A 23425-nucleotide genomic window follows, 5' to 3' on the forward strand; every position below is an offset into this window, starting at 1 on the left:
ATCGGAACTTCTATCAGGCACTGTTGTCGACAAGCGGAGCTCGAAACACCATAGCTTCTAACCTCGAAAGAGACGTTTCTCTCCTCCTTTCTCTCTCGCTCTCTATCCCTCCTGACGACGCGAACGAACAGCCGGACAGCAGCGAAATCCTCGCTCCCACACTCGCACTCGCGCACTCGGGACACTCGCGCGGCGGCGGACGGAGCAAAAAACGAAGTACACCTTACCTAGAAGAAGGGGTGAGGAGGGGAAGCAGCGGGCTATGGTGCCGCGCGCCTTATAGGCCGTGACACGGCCGGCAACGTACGGCACGCATCCTCCTCGGAGCACCGGCGAGCGCCGACTGTCCGCGTCTTCTTCCCGCGCGCGGAGGCAGCATTCAAGACGAGTCTACGAGCGGCCAGCTGAGTCGAGAACCTCCGCCGCCGCCACCGCCGCCGCCTCCACCACCACCACCACGGCACCACCACCACCGCCGCCTCCACCGCCGCTGGCCGCCTCCGTGGCCGCTGGCCCCGTCCCTCCTCGTGCTCCGCGCCGAGCAACCGGCGGCGAGTACGCGCTCGCGTCCGCGTTCGTACCGCGATGGCACGGTCCGGCGACGACGACACGATTACGACACACCCGACGCGTGCGGCGCGCCTGCATCCGGACACGACGGGACACCGAGGCAGAGCACTCTTCCCGGTGCGCGGCGGCTGGCGGAGAGCACCGCGCGCGAAATCACTCCGTGCGTGCGGTGCGGGGAACTCGCACGCGCGTCGGCGAAAGAGAGAGGTAGCCCCGAACGGAAAGGGGTGAGACCGGAAAGGAGAGGAGGCGCGCCGCGAGTCGCGACGATCGCGACCGAGTCACTTGTACGCCGCCACCGTCGTCACCGCCGAGGTGGCGCGTTCCGGCCGCCACGCGGCGCCACCGGACACGCGAGCGCGCTCTTATCGGCAACGGAATGCGCGCGCCGCTGCCTTATCGGCGGCGGCGCGCAGAGTTCTCGGAATTCCGTGCTAAACGGGCATTCTCTTGAAATCGTCTTAATTGTATATACATATGTAATTGCGCACCGTGGAAACGTAACGTCCTGTAATTTGGTTTCTCGAGTAAAATTGTAAACAATTTTTTTTCCTCGTATTCATTAATATTCCTGCAAAATTCAACATACCATAAAACTTAATTGTTAACCTGCCTAATTGTTAACCTGGAAATAAATATGTATGTATATATTATGGTGTTTATTAAGTTAATCGCATTGAGCGCCGATACGGTTTTAAAATACGGTCGCAAAATACCGTCTGCTTATCTCGCCGCTCCCACCATCTCCGGCTAGCTTGATCGGCCGATTTACATTTAAGAATTAATTATCAGTTTTCACTTTTTATATAAAATAAATTATTTACTCTATTTATACAAAATAAATTATTATACACAATAATAATTAATAATTCATTTTATATAAATAAAATGAATTATTTGCAGGAAATGGACAAAGGAAAGCAAAACAAAAGTTTCAATTTTGCAGTCGACATTTTTTAAATTTAGATCTAATCGACCGATTCAATAACCCAATCCGCGGAGATGATGAGACCGGTCCTTGAATTTTTCAAGCGTTAAACGCACGGATCAGACGTATCGTATATTAATCAAAATAGGGCGTTACTTGAACGGAGAATGATCGCTTGCCGGGTCATCGCTTGGAAATACGAGAGCTTAATTATTTTTGTTATGGCCGATTTATCGCTGCCAGACGTTTACAGGTCGACTTATCCCGTCGCTTCGCTCGATAACGCACAGCCGTTACATCAAAAACGCCGCACGAAGCGTGCAACGTGCGTGTACGTACATACATACATACATATCTACTTGTGTATCTATGCTGATCAGCGTCAAGGTGTTGACGGGTGTTCCATATATATAAAAGCGCGGGCCGGCGAAATACAGTGTCAGTAGCGTACACGTGGCCTACGGCTTGCCTGTCTCCATGCGTTGTGAGAGCGACTCCGAGAGAGAAAGGAAGTGAAATTCCGTTATCTGTAAAATTTTATTTCCCCGTGTCACTGAACGTCGCCAAAGTTATCGCGTGACAACTTATACGTTTTCCCTCTTTCGCGAAGATAGAAAATATATCGCGCGAGGTTCCGACGAATCTGGTTCGCGACACGCAGCGACACGCAAGAACCACGATCCAGCTGATCGCGCGCACGTGGCGATCGGAGAGACAAATCAAGGGCTACACAGCTGGGCAAGATGTGCGGAATCTGGGCGTTATTCGGGCTGGACACGCAACCCCTGACATGCATCTGCGAGAACTTCGACAAGATTTCGCACCGCGGCCCGGAAGCGTTTAAAATCGAGTTTGATAACAGGATCAAGGTATACGCTCTTTTATATTTATATATATTTTTAAAACTCTTTCTCTCTTACCTTACTCGTTCGCGCGAGCTCTTCTCGTTAATGTTTCTTTTTCTTTTTTTTTTTTTGCAGAATGGATATCTAGGATTTCATCGACTGACCATCGTCGACGGCCTCTACGGAATGCAGCCGATGAGAATACACAAGTATCCGCATCTTTTCCTACTCTGCAACGGCGAGATATACAACTGCGAAAGGGTATTAATATATGTCGCTCTTCCCCTCTTGCTGACGGCCTCGGTGTTTTATCAAGAGAGAGGTGAAAATGCCATATATGTTGCAGTTGCAAAACCAACATCATTTCGAGTACGCCACTAAATGCGACGTGGAGTCGATCATGCATACGTATGTCCACGCCGGCGCCGACGGTGTCGCGCAGTCACTGGACGGCGTGTTCGCATTCTGTCTGATGGATGTCTCGAAGAGGCGGGTACTGATAGCCAGAGATCCCTACGGTGTCAGGCCGCTGTTTAGATTACGTTCGGACGACGGGCAACTGGTCGTCTCCTCGGAGAGCAAGGTGCTTTTTTATAGGCGGATTATTTCTTACCTGATTATTGCAATAGATTACTACAAGTGATTTTTTTTCAAAAAATCGTTTGCGCGTTTTTAGGGTCTGATGGCGATATCGAAGCACATAAAAGGCAAGTGGACAATGACGCCATTTCCCCCGGGACATCACGAGGAATACGAGATTCTGCAGGACGGGCGGACGAAGCTTCTGGAGAGTCGCCGTTATCACAAGCCCGGCGACAAACCTCATTTCCTCACGTACGTGCCTTGGAATGGTGAGATAAATTACGTTACTCCATTACGATGAAATTTGTCTATCGTTAATAGGCAAAATTTATTAATCGATGCGCGATTATGTACACCGAAAAACGGGCATTTTATAACGCTTTACCTATCGCAGCCTTGACTCCGAATGACGTTCACGGTAACATTCGGAAGCTGCTTTCGGCAGCCGTGGAGAAACGATTGATGGCCGATCGACGAATAGGCTGTTTGTTGTCGGGTGGACTGGACTCCAGCTTGGTTGCCGCTTTGCTGGTGAAACAGGCGAAAGAGCACAATCTGCCGTACAAAATACAGAGCTTCGCGATAGGCATGGACGACAGTCCGGATATCGTCGCCGCTAGACAGGTCCGTGGAAGCTCTCGTAGTACTTTGACCCTGCCTCTCTCAAGCACTCGCATGAAATCTGAAAAAAATAAATTTTTTTATGCAACAGGTTGCTGAGTCCATCGGAACTGAGCATCATGAGATTATCTTCACGCAGCAAGATGTGATCAACGTGTTGGACAAAGTTATTTATTCCTTAGAAACGTTCGACATTACCACTGTTCGCGCTTCTATCGGGTAAAGCACTTAATTAATAAGCATCCAATTTAATTTTTTTTTTTAAATTCGATATTAAATTCGATATAACTATTCGATATTAAAATATTGAAAGTCGTAAGAAGAGGCAATTTTGCATGTAATTCTTTTCTCCTTTCTTTTAAGACGGAACGTTTTGTATACTTACTGAAACTTTTTCCTTTACAGGATGTATCTCATTTCGAGATATATAAAGCAAAACACCGAGACGACTGTGATCTTTAGCGGGGAAGGCGCGGATGAGCTGGCACAAGGCTATATTTATTTCAGAGACGCGCCTAACGCAACGGACGCGCACAGTGAATCTCTTAGATTGTTGAACGACATATATTTGTACGACGGCTTGAGAGCGGATCGAACGACCAGTGCCTTCAGTTTGGAGCTCAGAGTTCCATTCCTCGACCTCCAGTTTAACCACTATTACCTGTCGCTGGACCCCAACAGCAGACAGCCGCAGGGTGAGAGCAGCGGCGATTAAAATTGATGCTGCTACAAACGATAAATATTTGCAGATTAAATTGCTTGTAAAATCTTGGCAAATATTTTACGCGACGTGCACACTTACAGGTGGAATTGAGAAGCATCTGCTGAGATCCGCGTTCGACGGAACTGGCTTACTGCCCGACAATATACTTTGGAGGCACAAAGAGGCGTTCAGCGACGGCGTCGCTTCCGTAAAGAAATCTCTTTTCCAGATAATACAAGAGATCGTGGAGGATCGCGTGTCGAGTGAGGATCTGGAGAACTCGTACGTCAAGTATCCCCATTGTACGCCAAGAACGAAGGAAGCGTACTACTACAGGTGACGATAATAGAAATTTTCTCCTGTCCACTCCTGGCCGAAACTGGACGGCGCATTATTCTTTTGCTTTCAGAAATGTCTTCGAGTCGCATTACGGTGGGCAAGCGGAAAGTTTTACGCCTTACTTCTGGATGCCACGCTGGGTGAAGGGCGTCACCGATCCGTCTGCGCGATTCATCAAGCATTACGCCGCCAACGACGAATGAAGTCGGCTTACAACGATCTGAAATAAAAAATATAAGAGTTAGAAATGTTATATAGATGTATGTATACCATGAACATTATAATTATTATCAATGGCGCTGGACGGTGTGTTCGCATTTTTTGTCTGTTGTCTTGAAGAGAGAGATACTAGCTAGAGATCCCTATGATGTGCAAGGCATTGTTTAGATTACAGACATTCAACGACGATGCGTCGCTTTTATAAAAAAATCTCTGAAACCAATAAATTACAAATTTTGATATACGATTTTCTATGATAGAAGAATATTGTACATATTCTGTGATAACGTGATAATGTGAACAAAAAATTCTCTTTTCTAAATAAATTACAATTATGAATTTCGACAATATTTGTTGACAAGATCTGTCTATTACGCCACATTTGGGCTTGTATACCATGGACATTAATATGGAAAATAAAATATATCATTGAGATGTTGATAGAGATGTTTTTATGGAATATTTCCCTCTCGGTGCATATTTGCGAGATTAGATAAAATACAGAAACTCAGAAAACTTAACTAATTCAAGCAAGATTTATTTATTGCATCGCGATCGCGCTGATATTAAAGACTTATCTCCTCTGCAACTCTTGTTAATCGTACAAGACTTATTACAGTTGTTTATTATGTCGACCGTTAAGAATCTTAAAAGAAAAATCCGACGTTTCGACACGATTCGCCAGTAATGGGGAAAGGAAAAAAAGAAGACGCGGAAACGTAAAAAGCAATTGTACCCCTGGTGGGACTCGAACCCACAATCCCCGGTTTAGGAGACCGATGCCTTATCCATTAGGCCACAGGGGCTGTCGACGTTCATTGCTCTCCACGAGAGTACATAACGTGGACGTTCTGCTCTCGCGGAAAACGGAGGAACGCAAAGGGAAGCGAGATACGCAGGTGCCACACGAGAAAGTAGTAAAACAACGGGTTTTTTTTTCTGAAACTATACGTATGTACGTACCGCACGTAGACGAGAATGGACGAGAGGCCATCATCGGAGAAGCTTTGAATTCTCAGCTGATTGGTGCGACTCGCCTCTCGCTCCCTCTGGGCGAATCGCACGACGCACGACGTGAGTTGTTTTCCAACAATTTCGACGCGCCGTCTCTCGTTCGTTTGACTTCCATTTAAAATTACAGTTGTCGCTCGTTGTTGTTAATCGTATAGATTTATTTTCGAATGATCGACATTCCGACGATCAGGTGGCGTGTAGAACAATCACTGTCTTTCACGCTCTCCGCCTTGTACACACACGCAAAATACACCTCGCAACGTGCGCGCGACGAGGTTAGGTTGACTCCAAGTCGGCGAGCATGATCCTTGCGCGCGCTACCGGATTGCTGTCCAGGTACCTGCATCGCGGGGCTCGGCGTTACCTGAATAATGGTAATTATGCGATCAAGTGACGTGTAGAACAATCATTGTCTTTCACCCTCTCCGCCCTGTACACTGCAATACACCTCGCAACGTGCGCGCGACGAGGTTAGGTTGGCTCGGCGAGCATGAGCCTTGCGCGCGCTACCGGATTGTTCAGGTACCTGCACCGCGGGGCTCGGTGTTGTTTAAATAACGGTAATTATGCGACTGTCGTATAAATCACGGAAATCGTTAAGGAATATCCGCTTGGGAAAGACGAAGGGCCCTATGTACATCTGTACAAAGCTTGTCTTGAATTTAAATCGAAATCTGTCAAGATACCGAACGATGAGAGACTTGGATCGAGCTCCGATTAATTTCCCTAAATTAATTTCCCTAAAATAGCACGAGGGGCAAGGCCCAAATTCGAGTCCCGACAATCGACCCAGGAGTATCCTGATATTTTTCCAAATATACTGGTGCATTTTCCTATGTTCTCGCTTACATGTGACAAGCGTTTGACAAGTTGATGGTCCGACAATTAACTCAAAGCAATCCTGCCTTTTAAGACATCCTACATACGTCCTGATTTTGGCCTTTCCCCTTTGCAGGCTCAGCCACTTTGCCACTTGTAAGCCACAGTTGTTCTCCTCTCGATACTTCTACGTTTCGACGTATAATCTTACAGTACTTAATATTTTACTTATACATTCATGGAATTAATTCTTATAATAATTGAAACGTTGAACGTTCGCTCATTGTCAGTTTGGTTTTGAAGTTACCCTGACGAATATTTCATTTTGCGTAGATCATGCGACCTCGACACTGGCGGAGACGCGAAGCGAGGGCAAAAATGAGAAGCACATCGTCTGGCTCGATATGGAGGTGCGAAATTACCCCGAGTTATTTACGCTAACAACGCGACGGAGGATGGAAGAGGGTTGAAAGAGACTGGATTTTTCAGATGACAGGGCTAGAGGTGGAAACGTGTCGTATCTTGGAAGTCGCGTGCTTCGTGACCGACGAGCAGTTAGAGCTCGCAAGCGATTGCTTGAACATCGTTATACATCAGTCGGATGAAGTCTTGAAGAGTATGAACGATTGGTGCAAATTGCAGCACAGAAAGGCAATTATTATCTCTCTCTCTCTCTCTTTTCTTCTCGAAAGTCTCTTCTCTTTCGTATCGTAACGATATGATCAACTTGATCGTTATCGAATTTAATTTTAAGACCGGCTTAATCGACGAGTGTCGACTGAGTACGACTACACTGGAGGAAGCGCAACAAAGGACGTTGAATTTTTTGGAGAACCATGTCCCGAGAGGAGCGTGCCCGTTGGCTGGAAACACAGTCTACATGGACCGCCTATTCCTGAAGAAGTACATGCCGCTGGTCGACAATTATTTGCACTACAGGATTATCGACATTAGCACAATTAAAGCTTTGGCTAGGTAGATTCAGATAAATCGTAACATGCATATTAATATACACGCCTCTCTCCCGTATAGAAGTTGAAAATGGGAAAGGTTAATGTGAATTCTTCTCTGTTTAGGAGATGGCATCCGGATATAAGTAAAGCAGCGCCAAAAAAACAACATTCTCACAGGGCCGTGCACGACATAAAAGACAGTCTAAACGAGCTTCGTTATTATAGGAAAAATCTGTTTGTGTCGTGAAAGTTGGTATCCTATAAAATTAAAATAAAAACGAATCGCCATTAAACAGTATCGTTGCATTTAACGACTGCCTATATTTGTATTTGTAAAACGTGTAGAGTATCCATTATCTACGTCGAGCATGATATGCCCGCGAAGGAACAAATGGCTGCAAAGAAATTTTTTCATTTACAATTTTTGAGAAAGTATGTTATAAAAAAAAAAGAATTGTATGTATGAATTTATCAGAATATCTTTCTGTCCAGCGCACTTGATTATTGTAGTTTTTTTTTTGTGATTTGACAATTGTAGTGTAACAATGTAGCATAAAAATACATCGTGTCTCATCTCTCGGGGTATCGGCATGGAATCGACCGCCGGAAAATCCATCCGAGCACCGCTCGGGGTCGTTGCGAGACTATCATTTAATTATTATATAATATCGACTATTTGATAAATAAGTAACAAGAGAGGAATCAAGGACGAGCCCTCAAACTAGGCCAACGATATGAAAAGACTAGCAGGCATCAAATAGACATAGGAAGCTGAAAATCAAAATGAATGAACGAAATTAGGGAAGGCATTCATCCGACGATGGATGTGTTCATAGCCTCAAACTGATTAATTTGACTTAATAAATTTTATATAATAATTTAAAAATGATTACTTTAAGTGACGGATAACTGCATACGATATTAAAATTATAAAAACTATAACGGAAAGAGATTCATATGTAAATATATTTTTAGATAGATCATCTATGGAAAAAAGTATCTTGACCACACGAACGTGCACACAGATACGCCGAGTGCGCGCATGTGTGTATGTACGTCTCTGTTGCGGTTGGGAGATTCATGTAGGTCAGTGCGGTGTGTTGATCAGCGCGGGTGCATCGGGGTGCGGCGCAGGGCACCACGCGAACGTCGGCGGGCAGTCGACGGGGATCGCGGGGACTTCGACTTGTGGAGTAGACGCAATCGCGGGGGAGCCCGTCCGTGTCGCGAATCGAGAATGCCCGCAGCTGGCCGCCGCGCGAGAGAGCGACGGGGCGATGGCGAGTAGCGATGATGGTGGTAGTGCTGGTGGGTGACGGTGGTGACGACCGCCGCGGATTTTTTTTTTTTTTCACGGATGGCTCTGTCAGAGGTGCATAATCTGGCCGCGATAATCGGCAGCAATGCCTTCGCCGTTGGCAAGGTGAGGGGACGTTTCTCTCTCTTTCTCTCTCTTATCTCGACGCTCTCGCGCCTTCGACGCCGAGCCGCAAGGTCGGGGCAGCTTTCTCTCTCGCGAATTCGATGAAATTAATTGGTGGAAATGCGTGTGTACGGTTCACTCTGTCTAGCTGCACCGCGCGTTACACTCTCTGCACCCGAAATGACATAAGCATGTATACTCGGGCGTCGCGCGGAGGGAAAAGGATGGAAGAGGTGGTGGATGGTGACAGAAGGAGGGGGAGGAGGAATCGCGGCTAGAAAGAACGGAACCGTCGCGCCGTACGTCCGACAAGGAGGGCGGAAAGGTGCGATCCGCGTTTGTTTGCGGCCACCGTTTACCGTAAAAAACCGGGGGGAGGAGAGAAAAGCAGAGAAAACGCCCGTGGGTGAGATCGTCTCTCGCGTATGATAGCTTCCGCGGGAGTGCGAACCGAGTGACGATACCTATCTGTCGATCGCCAACGATCGCGAGGATACTCGCGCGTGTATTATTGGATCTGCCCCTCGGTGTGCGTCTTGTGTATGCCTGTTCATCCCGTCCCGTGTTACGTGTGTGTGTATGTATGTGTGTGTCTGCCTCTGCGTGCGTGCATGCCTCAGCGCGCCTGTGTCACGGCGACCCTCCCCCCTCCCCCTCACCGATCCGTGACAGCGATAGCCCCGACGACGTCGCGGCGCTCTCCCGCCTTCGATTCGTTATTAAGATTTTACCGCTATCGGCCGCCGCGACGTAGAATCACCGCGTAGCGATTCCCGAGTCGCCCTCGAGTCGCGCGTCGTCGTTCGAAAAACAATCGATAGACCCTGTCCGCCGCCGCCGCGCGACTCGTCCCGCCAGACCCAGGGAGTCGCGAGGACGAGAGTGTGTGTGTATGTGTATGTGTGTGTGCGGGTAGGGCGAAAGGGCCGAGAGCGAGAGAGGGATCTCCTCGCGCGGGAGTCGCGCGGTCGCTCGGCGTTGAATCGCATCGCGCGTCCCCCGCCCCCCTGCCGCGAATTGCCTGCTCCGAATCCGCGAGATCTCATGATCGATGGCTTGCTTTTCCGTAGAGTAACGAGACCGAGCGTGGTGCCAATATGCTGGAAGTACCGCGGAAGATTTACTCTAGGGACGTGCACGGCGTGGAGTACAATCATTGGAGCTATGACTTAACGGGTTGCGGCACAAAGAGAAACGTAAGTACAGAGATTCCTCGTCGCGTCGCGCGATCCCCGGCGTCGATCCCTGCCTGGATAATTAATTGTCGTCGTTTTCATTTCAATTGCGATTCCTTGGTTTAGATGAATATCGAAGACGAGGACAGTCAGGACTTGAACAATCCCATGGTCAACGACTTGGTGTCGAAGATTCTCGACGAGGATTCCATTACCATTGACACCTGTCACAACAGTTACGGCGGCGCGGGTGCTCACTACCAGACCACCGCGGACTACGCCAATTCCTGCTCGAACCAAGTCGCGGACGGTTTGAACGCCTACCTGACCGACGTCGACCATCTGGTCGCGCGTTATCCGCTGGCCAGCAAGTTACACAACATTTACAACAACGCCAGGAGCGAGTATCATCATCATTCCAACAATCTCTGCAACGACCTGAAGACGCTGAATCTCAACGCCTGCGCGCGACAGTCCGTGGAACAGGGCAATGCGTGCGGCAGCGACATCGCGCCGCCGGGCGCGTACCCGTCCGACCCGCGATCGCACGTCGTGCACTCGAACGACGGCTGCATGTACACGAGCGGGGGCGGCGGCGTCGGCGGCGGCATGTGCAACGATCTGCTGACGACCACGAGCGGCGGCGGGAGTTACGGTTGCAACAAGCAGTCCGGCAACTGGACGGAGCCCCTGTTGGCCCCGTCGATGGGATGCCGTGCCGCCGAGCTGACTACCGGCAACTACTCGCGGATCTCGAGCTGCGCCAAGCCGGATCTCAATTTCAACGTCACCGCGCTGACCCTGGCGCTGGACTCGCCGAACTCCGTTCCCATCAGCGAGCTCGAGTATCACAACAGCATGCGGCAGCAGAGCGCGTCGTCCAACTCGTACGGCAACGCCGGCATGATGGGCATGCACGATATGTACGGCGTCGCCGGCGGTAATCCCGCCGGCCAGGGCGGCCCCGGTTACAGGCCCAACTCGGCGATGACCGATCTCAGCGCCGACTCCGGCTTCCTGTCGAACTCGCCGCTGCAGCACTTCTCGCCGGCCGACACGGCGCTGCATCACACCTGCGGCTTCGGGGGCGGCATGCAGCGCAACGGCATCGGCACCGACTTCAAAGACGTTCACGACACCGCCAGACTGAACATGACGGGTATCGGCATGCCCAGCGAGCAGATTCAATTCCTGCAGTCGCAGGCTCGTAGCTACAAACTGGATCAAGCTGTGGACCAAGATTACAAAAACCTAATCGATTATTATCCCCCCGGTACAAACAACTTCGTCACGTCCTCGGCGAGCAACTTGGACACGAACGAGAACGTCTGTTTCCCCAGTGACTGTAGAATCGATAATAGCCTGTTAAAGATGATTAACCCGAAATCAAAGTCCATCGAGACCAAGACGTACTCACCAATAGGCTTTCCGAAGAACCTGAGCTCGCGCAACCTGTACCAGCCTATCGCCAAGTACGGCTGTCACAATTATCAACAGTACACTGCCAACAGCGGCGACACTATCAAGATACTGCAGCAAAATTCTGCATTTTATCACAACGACTTGAAACAGCCTAAGGTCAACGCGTACAAACTGACGGACGGATTCGACATGACGAAGGAGATCGCGTTCCCGTCGGGGAGTGCCCACCTGGCCGACCGTATCGCGGGTTCCACCCTGGACAAGGATGCCTTCAGTCACATTCTGAAACAACGACACCATCTATCGAAGATACAGAGCATTCCAGCCGGGATTCCGCCTCCCGATATCATCTTCAACTCGGGCATGATATCGGGCGCGAATACCGTGAGATCGGGCGCGTTCCCGTCGGTGATGCCGGTCCCCGTACCCGTGCCGGTTCATCCCGTCCCACGACTGTTCTCCGCCCTCTACGGGGGAAACTTGAGCTTCAGGAACGGCAGCGGCGCGGCCAGAAAGACCGGCCCCTCGAGCATACTGCATTTCAATCTGGAACAAACGTACGAGCAATTCAAGCAGCTGGAGAAGGAGCGCAAGAAGTGCGAGGCTGGATTGGCCGCGCATTTCCCGGGGAAACGGGTGACCAGCGCGAATAACATACCTATCCCGCGCCTTCAGGGAAATCCGTCGAGGGTGGATCGCTTGATAATCGACTACTTGAGGGAACACGCTCGTGTCATTACATTGATAGCAAAGGTGAGGTAGATAATATCGAAAAAAATGTTTTTTTTTGTAAATGGAAATAATAATTTCACTCTACTGTAAGTTTAAATCGATAGACAGCACGACGATCTTATCTCTAATATTAATTTATTTTTGCAATGTTAATATTTCTTTACCAATAATTGATAATCAGTTTAATATACTGATGCTTACATTTTATGTAAATTAATAATTTCATATTTATTTTTTAATTATTTTTATGTTATGCAAAATTAAATATTAAATATATATTCTCAAACTTGGTTGAATAGATGGAACGTTTACGCGGGACCACGATGAATCAACGCGTGCATAAAGCCATGGAATATTGGCTGGAAGCTATCAAATATGTTCAGGAGTGTCGCAAGCAAGAGATCGCGAATGCTATCAAACGTCAGAAGGAGAATCCACACTGCATTTTAGCATATGACGACAATGGTGAGTGTCATTGTTGATCGAAGGCTCTTGTAAATATTTGGAGAAAGAATACGGTACTACTACGCGTATTGATGACTGCATCGCGAAAGTAGTTTACTCACGAGCGATTAGTTTACCTTCTGAATACATTCTCGAGAATTCTATCGATTATATTTAAAAGATATGAAATAATAAAAATAAATAATAAAATAGGTCTGACAATTTTTCAAGCATTTGTAGATTGGAATTTTTTGAGCCAACTTTGGAAAACTTGGAGAGAAATTTTTAAATTTTTAAGAAGACTGCTTTAAACGAAAGGATTTCTTCCGAAATTAATTGAAGAATTTGTAACTCTCGAGAGAAGGGAGCGATTCCATATGATTTTTTAATTTAGTTTGAAAAAGTAAAGCGAGAAAGTAATCATGCCAAGAGTAATAAATTACAGCTGTTACCAATTCGAATACACAAATATTTGATTAATATATAATATTACGTATAATTAAATTTTTTATAGAATTAAATATTTAACATTAAATATCAGAGCTTGCAGTATTTACAGCGTTAAATGTGTGCGTAGATATCCTGACTTTGGCTGGAAGCGTCCACGAATTGACGAAGGCGTCGCGGTACGCGCGGACCGGTATGTATAACGCGCTTCAGGCCACATTACTTTATAACTTGGACATAGAGAAGAAAGTCATCGAGAGTTCTCGGGATCCGGTCTTAGAGGCAAAAGTCCACGGCGAGAGCCAAACGAAAGACGGAACCAACGATTACGCAAGCAATACCTAGCAAACTTGCGCTGAATCCACTTGGTATCGCTCATCTTAAAAAAAAAAGTACTATAAATAACGAGAGAGTCCAGCAGCTTTTTACTTACGTACTACGTATTACGTTTTTGAAAAGCTTTTGCTGGTGTTTACGATTAATTTTACTGTTGTAACAAAATGCCGCCCATTATAAATTCAAAACTCTTTCACTCGCGAGTCACACACGAGGTAAAAATACACAAACACACACACACACACACACACATACAGAGAGACACGGACACACACGAATGAACTTAAGTGCGTAAAAAACGGACACATTTGGAAACGCGTGCGACTTTTTACAGGTTATTAATAACTCCATAGTTTTCTACCGTACGTATTTTAATGCTTAAACGACAGTGTGTAATCGACTTAGCTTTTCGATGAACACCGATTTAGATACGAGAGAGTTTTTCGCTGAACTGCCTATCCTTTATCGGTTTATCTCTGTCGCGTGTCAAACAGAACAAAACAAAAAAAAAGAAAAGTATGCATATATCGCTTTTTCCTCGACGCCAAATGGAAATAAACCGAGAGCAGTGTCGATCGTGTTTGAACCGGTGAGCAGCCGCGCTAGCTTTGAAGAAAAAAAAAAGAAAAAAAAATCGTTGACGACTCGTAACTCGCAACACAAGAACGAGATTGCTCAGATGTACTACATCCTTTTAGAGATACGAATAGAGAGAGGTCGTTCTTTGTACAATTATAACTCCGTTTATATATACGTATCCTTAAACATGGGATATTAGATAGGCAGAGAACGCCGATGTACTCGTTCAAAAAAATGTTCGGCAGTAACTCGTTAGATTAGCTCAATGTGGCCTTCCTTGAATGTGTGACCCGTAATGTGGTAGTAGATGTTCCAGGATTTGAATATTTCGGCGAAGTGTAAGTGTGCGATGATTTAAAATCGCATGCGACACGAGCTTGTGTATACACATATACATACACATATGTAGCTTTTATACGTACCGCATACGTACAGGAGCTTCGATATGTACATATATATGTGTATATTAAAAATGTTGTTTACTAATTAGTACTAATGTCAGACTTTTCACTACTGATATCGCTCCGGATTCTCACTTTACGAATACAAGGGAAAAAAAAGAAGTTAAGAGATGCATATACGACACGCACATACGCGAAGTAATCGTCTACATTACATCCTAACAGATATTATACGCACAACGACGTCAAGGCTATACACCCGCACATAAAAACATTTGCACAGTATATACGTACGTAAATGTATGTATATGTGCGTGTACAGTAAACGCGTACGTACACATATACATAATGTGATTTTATGTCGTTGCTGTGTGTTTTTGCTGTTCCTGCTTCACAAATCACTTATTGTTATTTCTGTGTCAGAGCGGAGCGACGAACATACGAACATATCGCGATGAAATCGTGAGCGATGCAGCGCCGATCGCGATACTTGCAGCAGATGCTAATTAATACCTAAAGTTTCTATTACCTGGCATTTAATTATTACACGGAAGAGCAACCGACTGTCAATCGATCTTCGCGCGCGTGCTTCGATCTCTTTCGCGATGACCGTGTCGCGTGCCGCCGCGAGCGGCGGCGAAGGGCTCGGCATTCCAAATTGTCTTAAATTCCACTTCTCTCCAGAATGTGGATCTAAAAGCAATTTGGAAGTGAGCTCCCGTCATGGAACTCGATTTCTTCTTATAATCGATCACCACAATCCGGTTGTTCGGTTCCACTTCTCATTTTTCAGAAATGAACACGGGAATTCAATGCGTGTTTCACGTACGTCCGAATATGAAATCTAGTGTAATTAACCGCACGTCGCGCGTTAAAGAGCATTAAAAGATACAGCATAGATATGTGTTTGACAATCCCTTTTAAACTGCATGCGATATTATCGCGAACTTATGCACGCGTACACACATACACACACACATCACACATGTCAGTATTTTGAAACTGGGATGACCAAGCACTGTGGCTGTGAGGTGGAAACGAGGCAGCGCCTTGGAAAAATCGCCGATTCAGTGTGTGAAATACGAAAGCTAGACTGGAGCTCGCTCAGAGTAAAAGAAAATTAATTTGCAAGATTTTTTAAATGTAAAGTTGCTTTTTTAAAGTTTACAAACTTTCGACGAGGTTTGACGCGCAACATTTTTGTTCTAAACTTTTCAATTGAGGTTAAATACAGAATTTTAAATTCAGTTGTGATAAAATATATATTAAATTCAGTCACGGAAAAATTTTGCGCAATTTTTAATTGTTACAATTTAATATAGAGCCATTTTTGGCTAACATAAAAAATTCAGGTTGAATTTACACTATACATTTTTAACACGTTTATTACTAAACTCGAATAGAATGTATTCTCCTGTACACTTTTGAGCCTTCAGGACGACATTGGTCATTCTTGTTTCAATTAATAAATGAGATGTGTGTTGTACATGGTAAACGACTTTTTTGACCAACGGCATTTATATTTCTATTATTTTTATTAAAAGATTTTTTCTTAATCGGAACAATCTATCAGTGAGTTCTTATACGCAATACGTTCTTTTTTTTATCAGGAAAATCTTGAATTGATATGACAATTGTATTGGAAAATTATTGACTTCTGGTTTGTCAAATGTGATCTTAGCTAATGTCCATTACCACCAACATAAATTTACTTTAATCCGGGTTTAATTTTACTTTATATCTTTTTCTAGTTTTAAGAAATTAGAAAAAGTTAAAAAGTATAAATAAAACCGAGATTAAAATTAATCTACATCGATAGAAATATCATAAGAAGGACATAAGTCAGCTAACATTCCGACAATAGAAAATGCCGTTCGTCAAAGACACCCTGCGTATTGTATGCGCACCGTATACGTGTATGTGTGCTCGTCGCAAAGGCAGCATAAGTGCGCCGCGTCCGTATATGTAAATAAAGAAAGCGATGTCGTAACAATATAGCCGAAAATATGGCAGGAACTGACCAATGTTCGAGGCGCGAGACTGTTAAACTATATGATTACCATATATAAATATATATATGTATATTATATATCATAAAAGAAATGATACATGCATACATGCATACATAGATCAAACATTTATATAAATTTTCACTACGGCAAAGCTGCAAATTGATAGTTTAAAATCGAGAGAGAAAAAGAGAGGTAGGTCAATTTTTCGAAATGAGCCAAGGTCACATTTGACAAACTTCCCAAAAGTCGATAATTTTCCAATACAATTATCATATTAATTTCCTAGATAAAAAAAAAACGTATTGCGAAAATTATTTTGATTAAGAAAAAATTATTTAATAGAAATAATAGAAATACCGTTGATAAAAAAAACAGCTGTTTACATATACAACACATCGTAATTCACTAATTGAAACGAGAATGACCAATCATTCTGGAGGTTCAAAAGTGTACAGGAGAATACAATCTATTTGAATTTAATAGTAAACGTGTTAAAAATAAACAATATAAATTCAACGTGAACTCATTTTTTTATCTATTCTGAGCGAACTGCAGTCTAATTGTCGTATGGTCACACATTAAATCGTACAGCGATTTCTTCGCGTTGCCTCGTTTGAAACTTAGAAAGGTATGAATTACGTAGAAAAATACTGATCGCTTCTCTCAATTTTCAAACTATCAATTTCCTGCCGACCTGGGAACGAAAAATGTCTTGTCTCATGTATATATGTCGTCGTGTAAAACTTAAAAAATGGATGCTTCTGCGGTGAACGCACCTTCTCGAGCACTCGTGATAACGATCGTATCGTTACTCGGATAACGTTGTATCGAAAAACTCATATCTCTCGTCGTAGAAAGAAATCGCGAATCTCGTCCGCCATTAAATATCGTGAAAGTATTTCTCTAAACGGCTTGTAAGATTAATGTTAAATTGATGGTAGCGTGTTAAATTACGATCGGATACGTAACTCGGAGCTATCAACGGCATAGCCGATCCGTAGTTATTTTTCTAGTTAGTTTTTCTGTCCTACTTAAAAGAGAGACTCGTCGTGAGATCGCTACTTGCGATATATATAATATATAATTTGTTACTTGCGTCTTGCGTTTATATAGATTAGCGGCCATTGATTTATTTGACGCGCGGCCACTTTGCCATGTCCCGAAGTGGCAAAGAAGCTTTTTGTAGATGAATCAGTATTTATACGTTGAAAACTGATAGATATGTTGATTAATATCTAAAGTTTTAATGAGCCTGTTACTTCTTTTGTATTTTATCGACTCAAGTTCAGTTCGGTTTTTTTTTCTTTTTTTTTTACGTACACGTTATGTGAGTAAACTTTATAGTGTTGACTTGTAGTAGTTATTTGATGTTTTACTCGTTCAATTGTTCCTATATAGTGAGGATGTAGAGAAATTCTATGTACTAAGCTAGTAGACTTGGCTAGTCGAGCGTACGTAGTATCGAGGTCCCTTTCGACTTACACTGTCTACGTCGTTATTCTTTTCGTTCTTCCTAAACGGCTAGGTTTACCGCTTTCGAGCTCGCCTAAAGCAGCTTTAAGTCTCGCGAGATGGGGTAAAGCTGAAACTGTAGGGCCTCGTGCTATGCTCATTACGAATTTTACCATATATATATATATTATATTATGTGTTTCAAGCGCGTAGCGTTATTTATTATATAAATTTATATCATTCGTTCGCTTAATATACGATATACAATTTCGGATACTCCTTTTTGCATTGACACACTACGATATTGTACCTCGAATTTATAGTAATAGCTAGAGACCAGCGTGTATAGAATATATTCGAAGGAGCTTTCGTTCGTGTCGAGTTAGTTAGAAACGGGGATAGATAAAGCGAGACCATGTCAAAGTAAATGGTTTTCGTTTGCGCGTAGTACCGATGTGCGTGCGCACTGTGCGTGTATCACAATTTACATGTATATCGTATCGGCGTAGAGAGAACAAAATGTGTAGGCAAGGTAATACTGCGAAACGAAAATCGAGGTGTAATGTTATCAAAATGTACAGGGGTTCCCATTTCGACTGTATTATCTTTTACAGGCCGATATAATAATAATAATTTGGACAGACGAATTTTTCCCTCCTCGATAAAAGTATGGGAAAAAAAGTCGTCTTTTATTTTCTACGTTTCGTCGCAGTGATTTTCCCCCGAGAAAGTCCTGTGCGCTTTAATTGACCCGTCTTTTTAATAATAATTTTAACATCGTGGATCTATATATTTATTATTCGCATTCTCTATTTTAATCCCTCCGCCTTTAACTTTTCTCCCTGAAGAACGTGTTTTAATAAATTTTATATATAGAATTCGATTAATAGTTTAAGGATTACGACTGTGTCTGTCAAACTGGCCGCAAGATAATATAGCAAAAATGGGACGTACCGTATACGTATATGAGCGACACACACACACACACACACATACACACACATACGATGTAAACACACGTGTTGATATTATATAGATTTATATATGTATGCGTGTTAGAAAAATCGTTCTCGCGCTTTTCACACACAATGACGGGAAAAAAAAGTGCGTTGGCCTGTACATCGCGATCGCTGTGAGCGAGAATATAACATAATATATATATATAAGAAAATATATCGAGAGCTTTTTAGACAAAGCTAGGGAACAATGTGTACGCGACTTTTAACTCTCGGCTGTCTTTCTCTCTTCATTCTCTCTCACTCTCCGCGGCCTCTGCGCGAAGAGGAGAAAATCGTGGCTCCCACCCTGTTTGAGGCTCGGTAGATATTCGAGCTCCGCCGTCGATCGACACAAAATCCGCACTCGTTTTCTCCCCGATCCGTGTTGGAAATCCGCGTAACACGCGAGAAGAAAAATAGGCGTGGAGCGAGGAGTAGACGGAAAATCGTAGCGCAATTTGGATATAGATCGTGTTTTATCATAGACGCGTTTATATCGGCCCTAGATGAGAACTCGAAACTATATAGCGCGAATAAGCTCAGGTCATGAGAAGCTTCCTGATGTTCTAGACCTTAACGATGTTAGACACTTAACGAGATTCGACGGCACGTCGTTCGTCCACCCACCTCCCCTGCCACGTGACAATTCTTCCCGTCGCGTTGCTCGTTGTTTTCTGTCGTTTTTATGTCGTTGTACATATAGCTACGTAAGAGCGTCCGCGGGCATTGGAATATCGGGGCCACGATCTCGTCACGAGTTCGATGTACCAATACATTTTCGACGATGAGTACATTTCTTACGTTCGCGAATAAACGAGACGATCGATGCGAGACGTTCTTATTATTATTTTTTTTATTTCCTCGCGCGTACCGGACGTTCACGGTATCGGAAATCGAACTCGCCGCGAGATCGGTGCCGGTTTTTCCAGTGCCCAAGGCGAAAATTGACCAGGGTCGGTAATTAGGCGACCAGCGTGATTTCTATACGTGAAACGCGAAGAATGAAGGAGGCGTCTAGCTGTCGCCCGGCCGTCTGCGTTTAGGGATAGTGCCGTCTTGCCGGCCGGTTTTTACTCGCAACACACATCGCCGCTTATTTTACATGGACATACCGCATAGATAAGCAATAGGTATGTACGTCGTACTCTGCGCGAGGAGAAGGGAGTAGAAGGAGGCGCAAGCTCTCTCCTTCTCTCTTTCGCGTAGGTATTAGCCGTTCATTTTAGAGACACATTACGCGACTCGTAAGCCGTTTACATGTTTAGAACATTCGCGCTCGTATCTCGCGAAATGATGCCACTTCTAATTATAGCGCGCATTAGGCTCACTGAAAATCCTCGATTAAACTCGTCGACGAGAGCGTCCGCAATGCGGGTCACGTGGACGTCGCCGTGAGGTATAATCTGTGTGAGAACGGTTTTTGACGGATTTTATTTGCGTTTCGAGCTGACAAACAGATTCGCAACCGCAAAACCGATTTCGAGGAAATCGATGTTCGAGGCATCAATTACACCGATTATATAACATTAATAATTATATAATATATACTAATATATTATATAATTATTAATATCTATATAATACATTAATATACTCAATTCTTATATATTATATAATATATTAATTTTTAATACATTTGATATTCTGATAACTTGCAGTCACGCTTTCGTTTTATGTGCAGGAATAGATTGATAGACGTTACCTATAAATAGGAAGTTTCGACCGTTCTTACATCGATTGTACACAGCCAGACGATTCTGATGGGTTTAACTCCGCGGATAGAATTTAACGTTCGACAGAGAATCGAAGAGCTTACCCTTCCAAACTCTCTCTTAAATCCGAAGGATACCGGACCAACGAAATTTATAAAAAAGAATTTCTCCCGGGTAACTGCGAGTTTTCGGGTTGCATATGATTTTTTAATTTGGCTCGTATGAAACAGACACGTTTCGAGCATCTCGAAACATCATTTGATTTTGAGAGTTCCAAGAGTTGGAGACGAGTTCTTCGATTCGCCTATAAGGGTATAACTCGCAAACTGCTGCTTGTCTATATACATATACGTATAAATGTAATCTACAGATGATTCGCGTCCGTTAGATTTTAAGAGTCGAGACTTGTCGATTAGAGTTCCTAACGATGTGTTTAGATAGTCGCGAAAAAAAACCCCGTGGGTTTTCAATAGCCGCGATTTGGATCAACGAATTAGCCGAGCGACTTACGCATTACTCATAGCTTCACGGTCCTGTCTAAATAATAATCTAAAAAGTTCATTATAAGGAAGACGCGCGAGTTAAACCCAGCTGGAGCGGCGCAACCCTGTGGAGCTCCTCCACTTGCGGCGCGTCCCGCGGGAAACGCGGCGCGAGCGAAGGCGAACACGATCCGAGCCTCTCTCTTTCCGCTCGTGAAAAGAAATTAGCAAATTTTTTAACTCAAGACAATCGCGTCACTCCGCTTCGAGATGCGTCGTGTGCGATGTTCAGGGTAACGGGAGGGAGGGGGAATAAAAAAAAGGAAAGAAGAGAAAAAAAAAGAAAAGCGATGCGAATGGGGCATCGCGGCCTATAACGTCACGTCGACGAGATCGAGCGGAGGTGCTCGGTTTGCGGACCATTAAACAAAGGATACTGTACAACGATTACGCTACAATAATATTTAATGTACCTCTAGGTGTGGGAACGGGACTCGCGATGGGTCTCGCGATGATTTACCGCGCGCCACCGACGAATGTGTGGAAGACGTCGGCTCGCGAAGCGATGATTGTTTTAGGATTTTAGATGTTCACGCTGTTCCTCCCCCTCCCCTCCACAGGATTCGGGGAGACGGCGCAGCCGAGATCCCTCGCGCCTGTCCCGGGAGTATATAGTTAATCGTTTCCCATGTATTTTATTATAGAGCTCCGACGCATTTGGTACGAATTTATCGGGATGATTTACCTATATACGAATCTCTTTTTCTTTTCCTCTTCGAATATACGTATACACCTAGCCGCGATCCGAAGGAGGTCGTCGGGCGCCGCCGCCGCGTGCGAGTACCCTTAACGCGACTAATAGTTACGCGCGTGCAGGCGCACGACCCCTCGAAGGGAAGGGAGTAGCCCTCCGCGTTTCCACGAGGGCGGGAAACTACGTTACTATACATTTCGACGAGGGACTAAGCGCGGCTCCCTCGAAACGGCTCTCTTCAGTCTATAACGACGTTCGAAGTCTCTCGGTCGTCCTCCACTCGCTTCGTTTCCTCGCGTTCGCACGCGTATATAGCAAGGGTGGCTTAAGACGGCGACGAAGGTCGCGCGTTTGTGCATATGCGGGGCTCGCTCTAGATATATCCGATAGTCTTTTAATCGTCGTGCTATCCGCATTCGGCTTTTCTCGTGGCCCTCATACTCGCGAGCGCGAAAACCACAGGATCCGCGCGCCGGGATCGCCGCCGTCGCCGAGCACGAGCGCGTGTTACCGCGATTGTTATTTTTATATTTAACCGTAAGTTTTTCTACAGCGGACAGTTGTACCTTCGCGACGAAATGGGAAATTAAAAGAAAAGAAAAATAATGATAAAAAAAAAAAATAACCGGAAGGCAGAGAGCCGTGGAAATTGGCGAACACGCGCGCGATCGAGGATCGTCCGGTCTCTCTCTCCCCGATCACTCCTCGCCGTTGATTTCCGCGTCCTCGTTGCGGGGGCATGCCTTAAATGTGTCAACGTTAATCGTGTCGAGTGCGTACAGCATTTCGTGTCGTCATCGTCGTCGTTGTTGTCGCCATAGCTGTTCACTCCTACGATATTCTTCGCGCGACCCGTTTTTCTATATAATCCCCGGCGATTCTCCAGCGGCAGTTTTATCGATTCTTACTACTATACCCCCCCTCTCCCCGACACATATCGGTGATGGGAACGATGTCGCAGAAATATTCGCGCGCTTTTTCATCTCGAAGCTTGCCATCATCCGCAACACGTTCTGCACACGCGTTCTCTCCTTCTCGAAGACGTCCAGGGTCTCGCGCGATCGCTGAATATCTGTCCCTTTCCCCCTCGAGATTCGGAGCGTGTGCCCCCTCCCCCCCCCATATCTCCCCGTCGGAAACGAACTTTTCTCTAAAACGAAAATATTTTCGTAACGCTTTATTAGCCTCTGCCCCCCTCCTGATTCTCGCGCGTACGCACCCTACCCCAACGGGGGTGCAACCTATCGAAACACTTGATCGGCCGACCAAGAGCGAATTCTCGAGGCTCCCTCCGCGAAACTTCAATGCTTCTAGGCTGTGACTCGTAACCGAGAAATCTATCGTGCGCGAATCTATTATCGAAAACAAATGACAATCCTTCTTCGAGCGAAAGTCGAAAACGAGAGAGGGAAGGGTGCGCGAAAAGGGGAGAAAGGAAAAAAAGGAGGATGAAAGGGAAGACA

General features: G+C 45.1%; 4 protein-coding genes and 1 non-coding gene across 10 annotated transcripts in view; 3 read left to right on the top strand and 2 right to left on the bottom strand.

The window, feature by feature from the left end:
* Positions 1-293, bottom strand: part of LOC105448941 (flocculation protein FLO11) — a 49267-nt gene extending 48974 nt beyond the window's left edge. The window contains exon 1 of the mRNA XM_011687836.1: positions 228-293. The gene's annotated coding sequence lies outside the window, so the exon portion shown is untranslated. The remainder of the gene's footprint in view (positions 1-227) is intronic.
* Positions 294-1064: 771 nt separating this feature from the next.
* Positions 1065-5248, top strand: LOC105448943 (asparagine synthetase [glutamine-hydrolyzing]). 3 transcript variants are annotated; one of them, XM_011687841.1, is made up of 11 exons: positions 1065-1209; positions 1742-1829; positions 2109-2367; positions 2479-2604; positions 2690-2926; positions 3020-3194; positions 3320-3549; positions 3638-3765; positions 3952-4241; positions 4351-4585; positions 4659-5248. In XM_011687841.1, exons 3-11 carry the CDS (start codon positions 2242-2244, stop codon positions 4789-4791), a joined length of 1680 nt encoding a protein of 559 aa, XP_011686143.1. In that variant the 5' UTR covers positions 1065-1209; positions 1742-1829; positions 2109-2241; the 3' UTR covers positions 4792-5248. The 3 variants fall into 3 exon arrangements, with proteins under 3 accessions (XP_011686143.1, XP_011686142.1, XP_011686141.1); XM_011687840.1 differs by lacking the exon at positions 1065-1209 and having other exon boundaries at positions 1501-1829; XM_011687839.1 differs by lacking the exons at positions 1065-1209; positions 1742-1829 and having other exon boundaries at positions 1866-2367.
* Positions 5249-5540: 292 nt separating this feature from the next.
* Positions 5541-5613, bottom strand: Trnar-ccu. The gene has a single exon. It is a non-coding gene; the product is annotated as a tRNA-Arg (tRNA).
* A 174-nt stretch (positions 5614-5787) lies between these two features.
* LOC105448942 (probable oligoribonuclease) lies at positions 5788-7891 on the top strand. Of its 2 annotated transcripts, XM_011687838.1 has the most exons (6): positions 5797-5881; positions 5977-6195; positions 6974-7050; positions 7130-7291; positions 7395-7615; positions 7717-7891. In XM_011687838.1, the coding sequence occupies exons 2-6, from the start codon at positions 6123-6125 to the stop codon at positions 7838-7840; spliced, it is 657 nt and encodes a 218-aa protein (XP_011686140.1). In that variant the 5' UTR covers positions 5797-5881; positions 5977-6122; the 3' UTR covers positions 7841-7891. The 2 variants fall into 2 exon arrangements, with proteins under 2 accessions (XP_011686139.1, XP_011686140.1); XM_011687837.1 differs by having other exon boundaries at positions 5788-6195.
* Positions 7892-8680: 789 nt separating this feature from the next.
* Positions 8681-14692, top strand: LOC105448944. Of its 3 annotated transcripts, none has more exons than XM_011687843.1 (5): positions 8681-9016; positions 10087-10212; positions 10318-12366; positions 12645-12810; positions 13367-14692. In XM_011687843.1, exons 1-5 carry the CDS (start codon positions 8951-8953, stop codon positions 13579-13581), a joined length of 2622 nt encoding a protein of 873 aa, XP_011686145.1. In that variant the 5' UTR covers positions 8681-8950; the 3' UTR covers positions 13582-14692. The 3 variants fall into 3 exon arrangements, with proteins under 3 accessions (XP_011686145.1, XP_011686144.1, XP_011686147.1); XM_011687842.1 differs by having other exon boundaries at positions 8946-9418; XM_011687845.1 differs by lacking the exon at positions 8681-9016 and adding an exon at positions 9269-9341.
* The last annotated feature ends 8733 nt before the right edge of the window (positions 14693-23425 follow it).

Source organism: Wasmannia auropunctata, unplaced genomic scaffold, assembly GCF_000956235.1.
Source record: "Wasmannia auropunctata unplaced genomic scaffold, wasmannia.A_1.0 LD336078.1, whole genome shotgun sequence".
NCBI lineage: Eukaryota > Metazoa > Arthropoda > Insecta > Hymenoptera > Formicidae > Wasmannia > Wasmannia auropunctata.

Bases quoted from the DNA above. Each gene is read 5' to 3' on its own strand.
- LOC105448942 (XM_011687837.1), top strand. From the start codon at position 6,123: ATGATCCTTGCGCGCGCTACCGGATTGCTGTCCAGGTACCTGCATCGC. The intron at 7,292-7,394 runs GCAATTATTATC...TTTAATTTTAAG, and splicing joins GCAAATTGCAGCACAGAAAG to ACCGGCTTAATCGACGAGTG. The intron at 7,616-7,716 runs GTAGATTCAGAT...TTCTCTGTTTAG, and splicing joins ACAATTAAAGCTTTGGCTAG to GAGATGGCATCCGGATATAA.
- LOC105448943 (XM_011687841.1), top strand. From the start codon at position 2,242: ATGTGCGGAATCTGGGCGTTATTCGGGCTGGACACGCAACCCCTGACA. The intron at 2,605-2,689 runs GTATTAATATAT...TATATGTTGCAG, and splicing joins AGATATACAACTGCGAAAGG to TTGCAAAACCAACATCATTT. The intron at 2,927-3,019 runs GTGCTTTTTTAT...GCGCGTTTTTAG, and splicing joins TCGTCTCCTCGGAGAGCAAG to GGTCTGATGGCGATATCGAA.
- LOC105448944 (XM_011687842.1), top strand. From the start codon at position 9,257: ATGGTGACAGAAGGAGGGGGAGGAGGAATCGCGGCTAGAAAGAACGGA. The intron at 9,419-10,086 runs GTGGGTGAGATC...GCTTTTCCGTAG, and splicing joins GAAAAGCAGAGAAAACGCCC to AGTAACGAGACCGAGCGTGG. The intron at 12,811-13,366 runs GTGAGTGTCATT...ATGTGTGCGTAG, and splicing joins TTTAGCATATGACGACAATG to ATATCCTGACTTTGGCTGGA.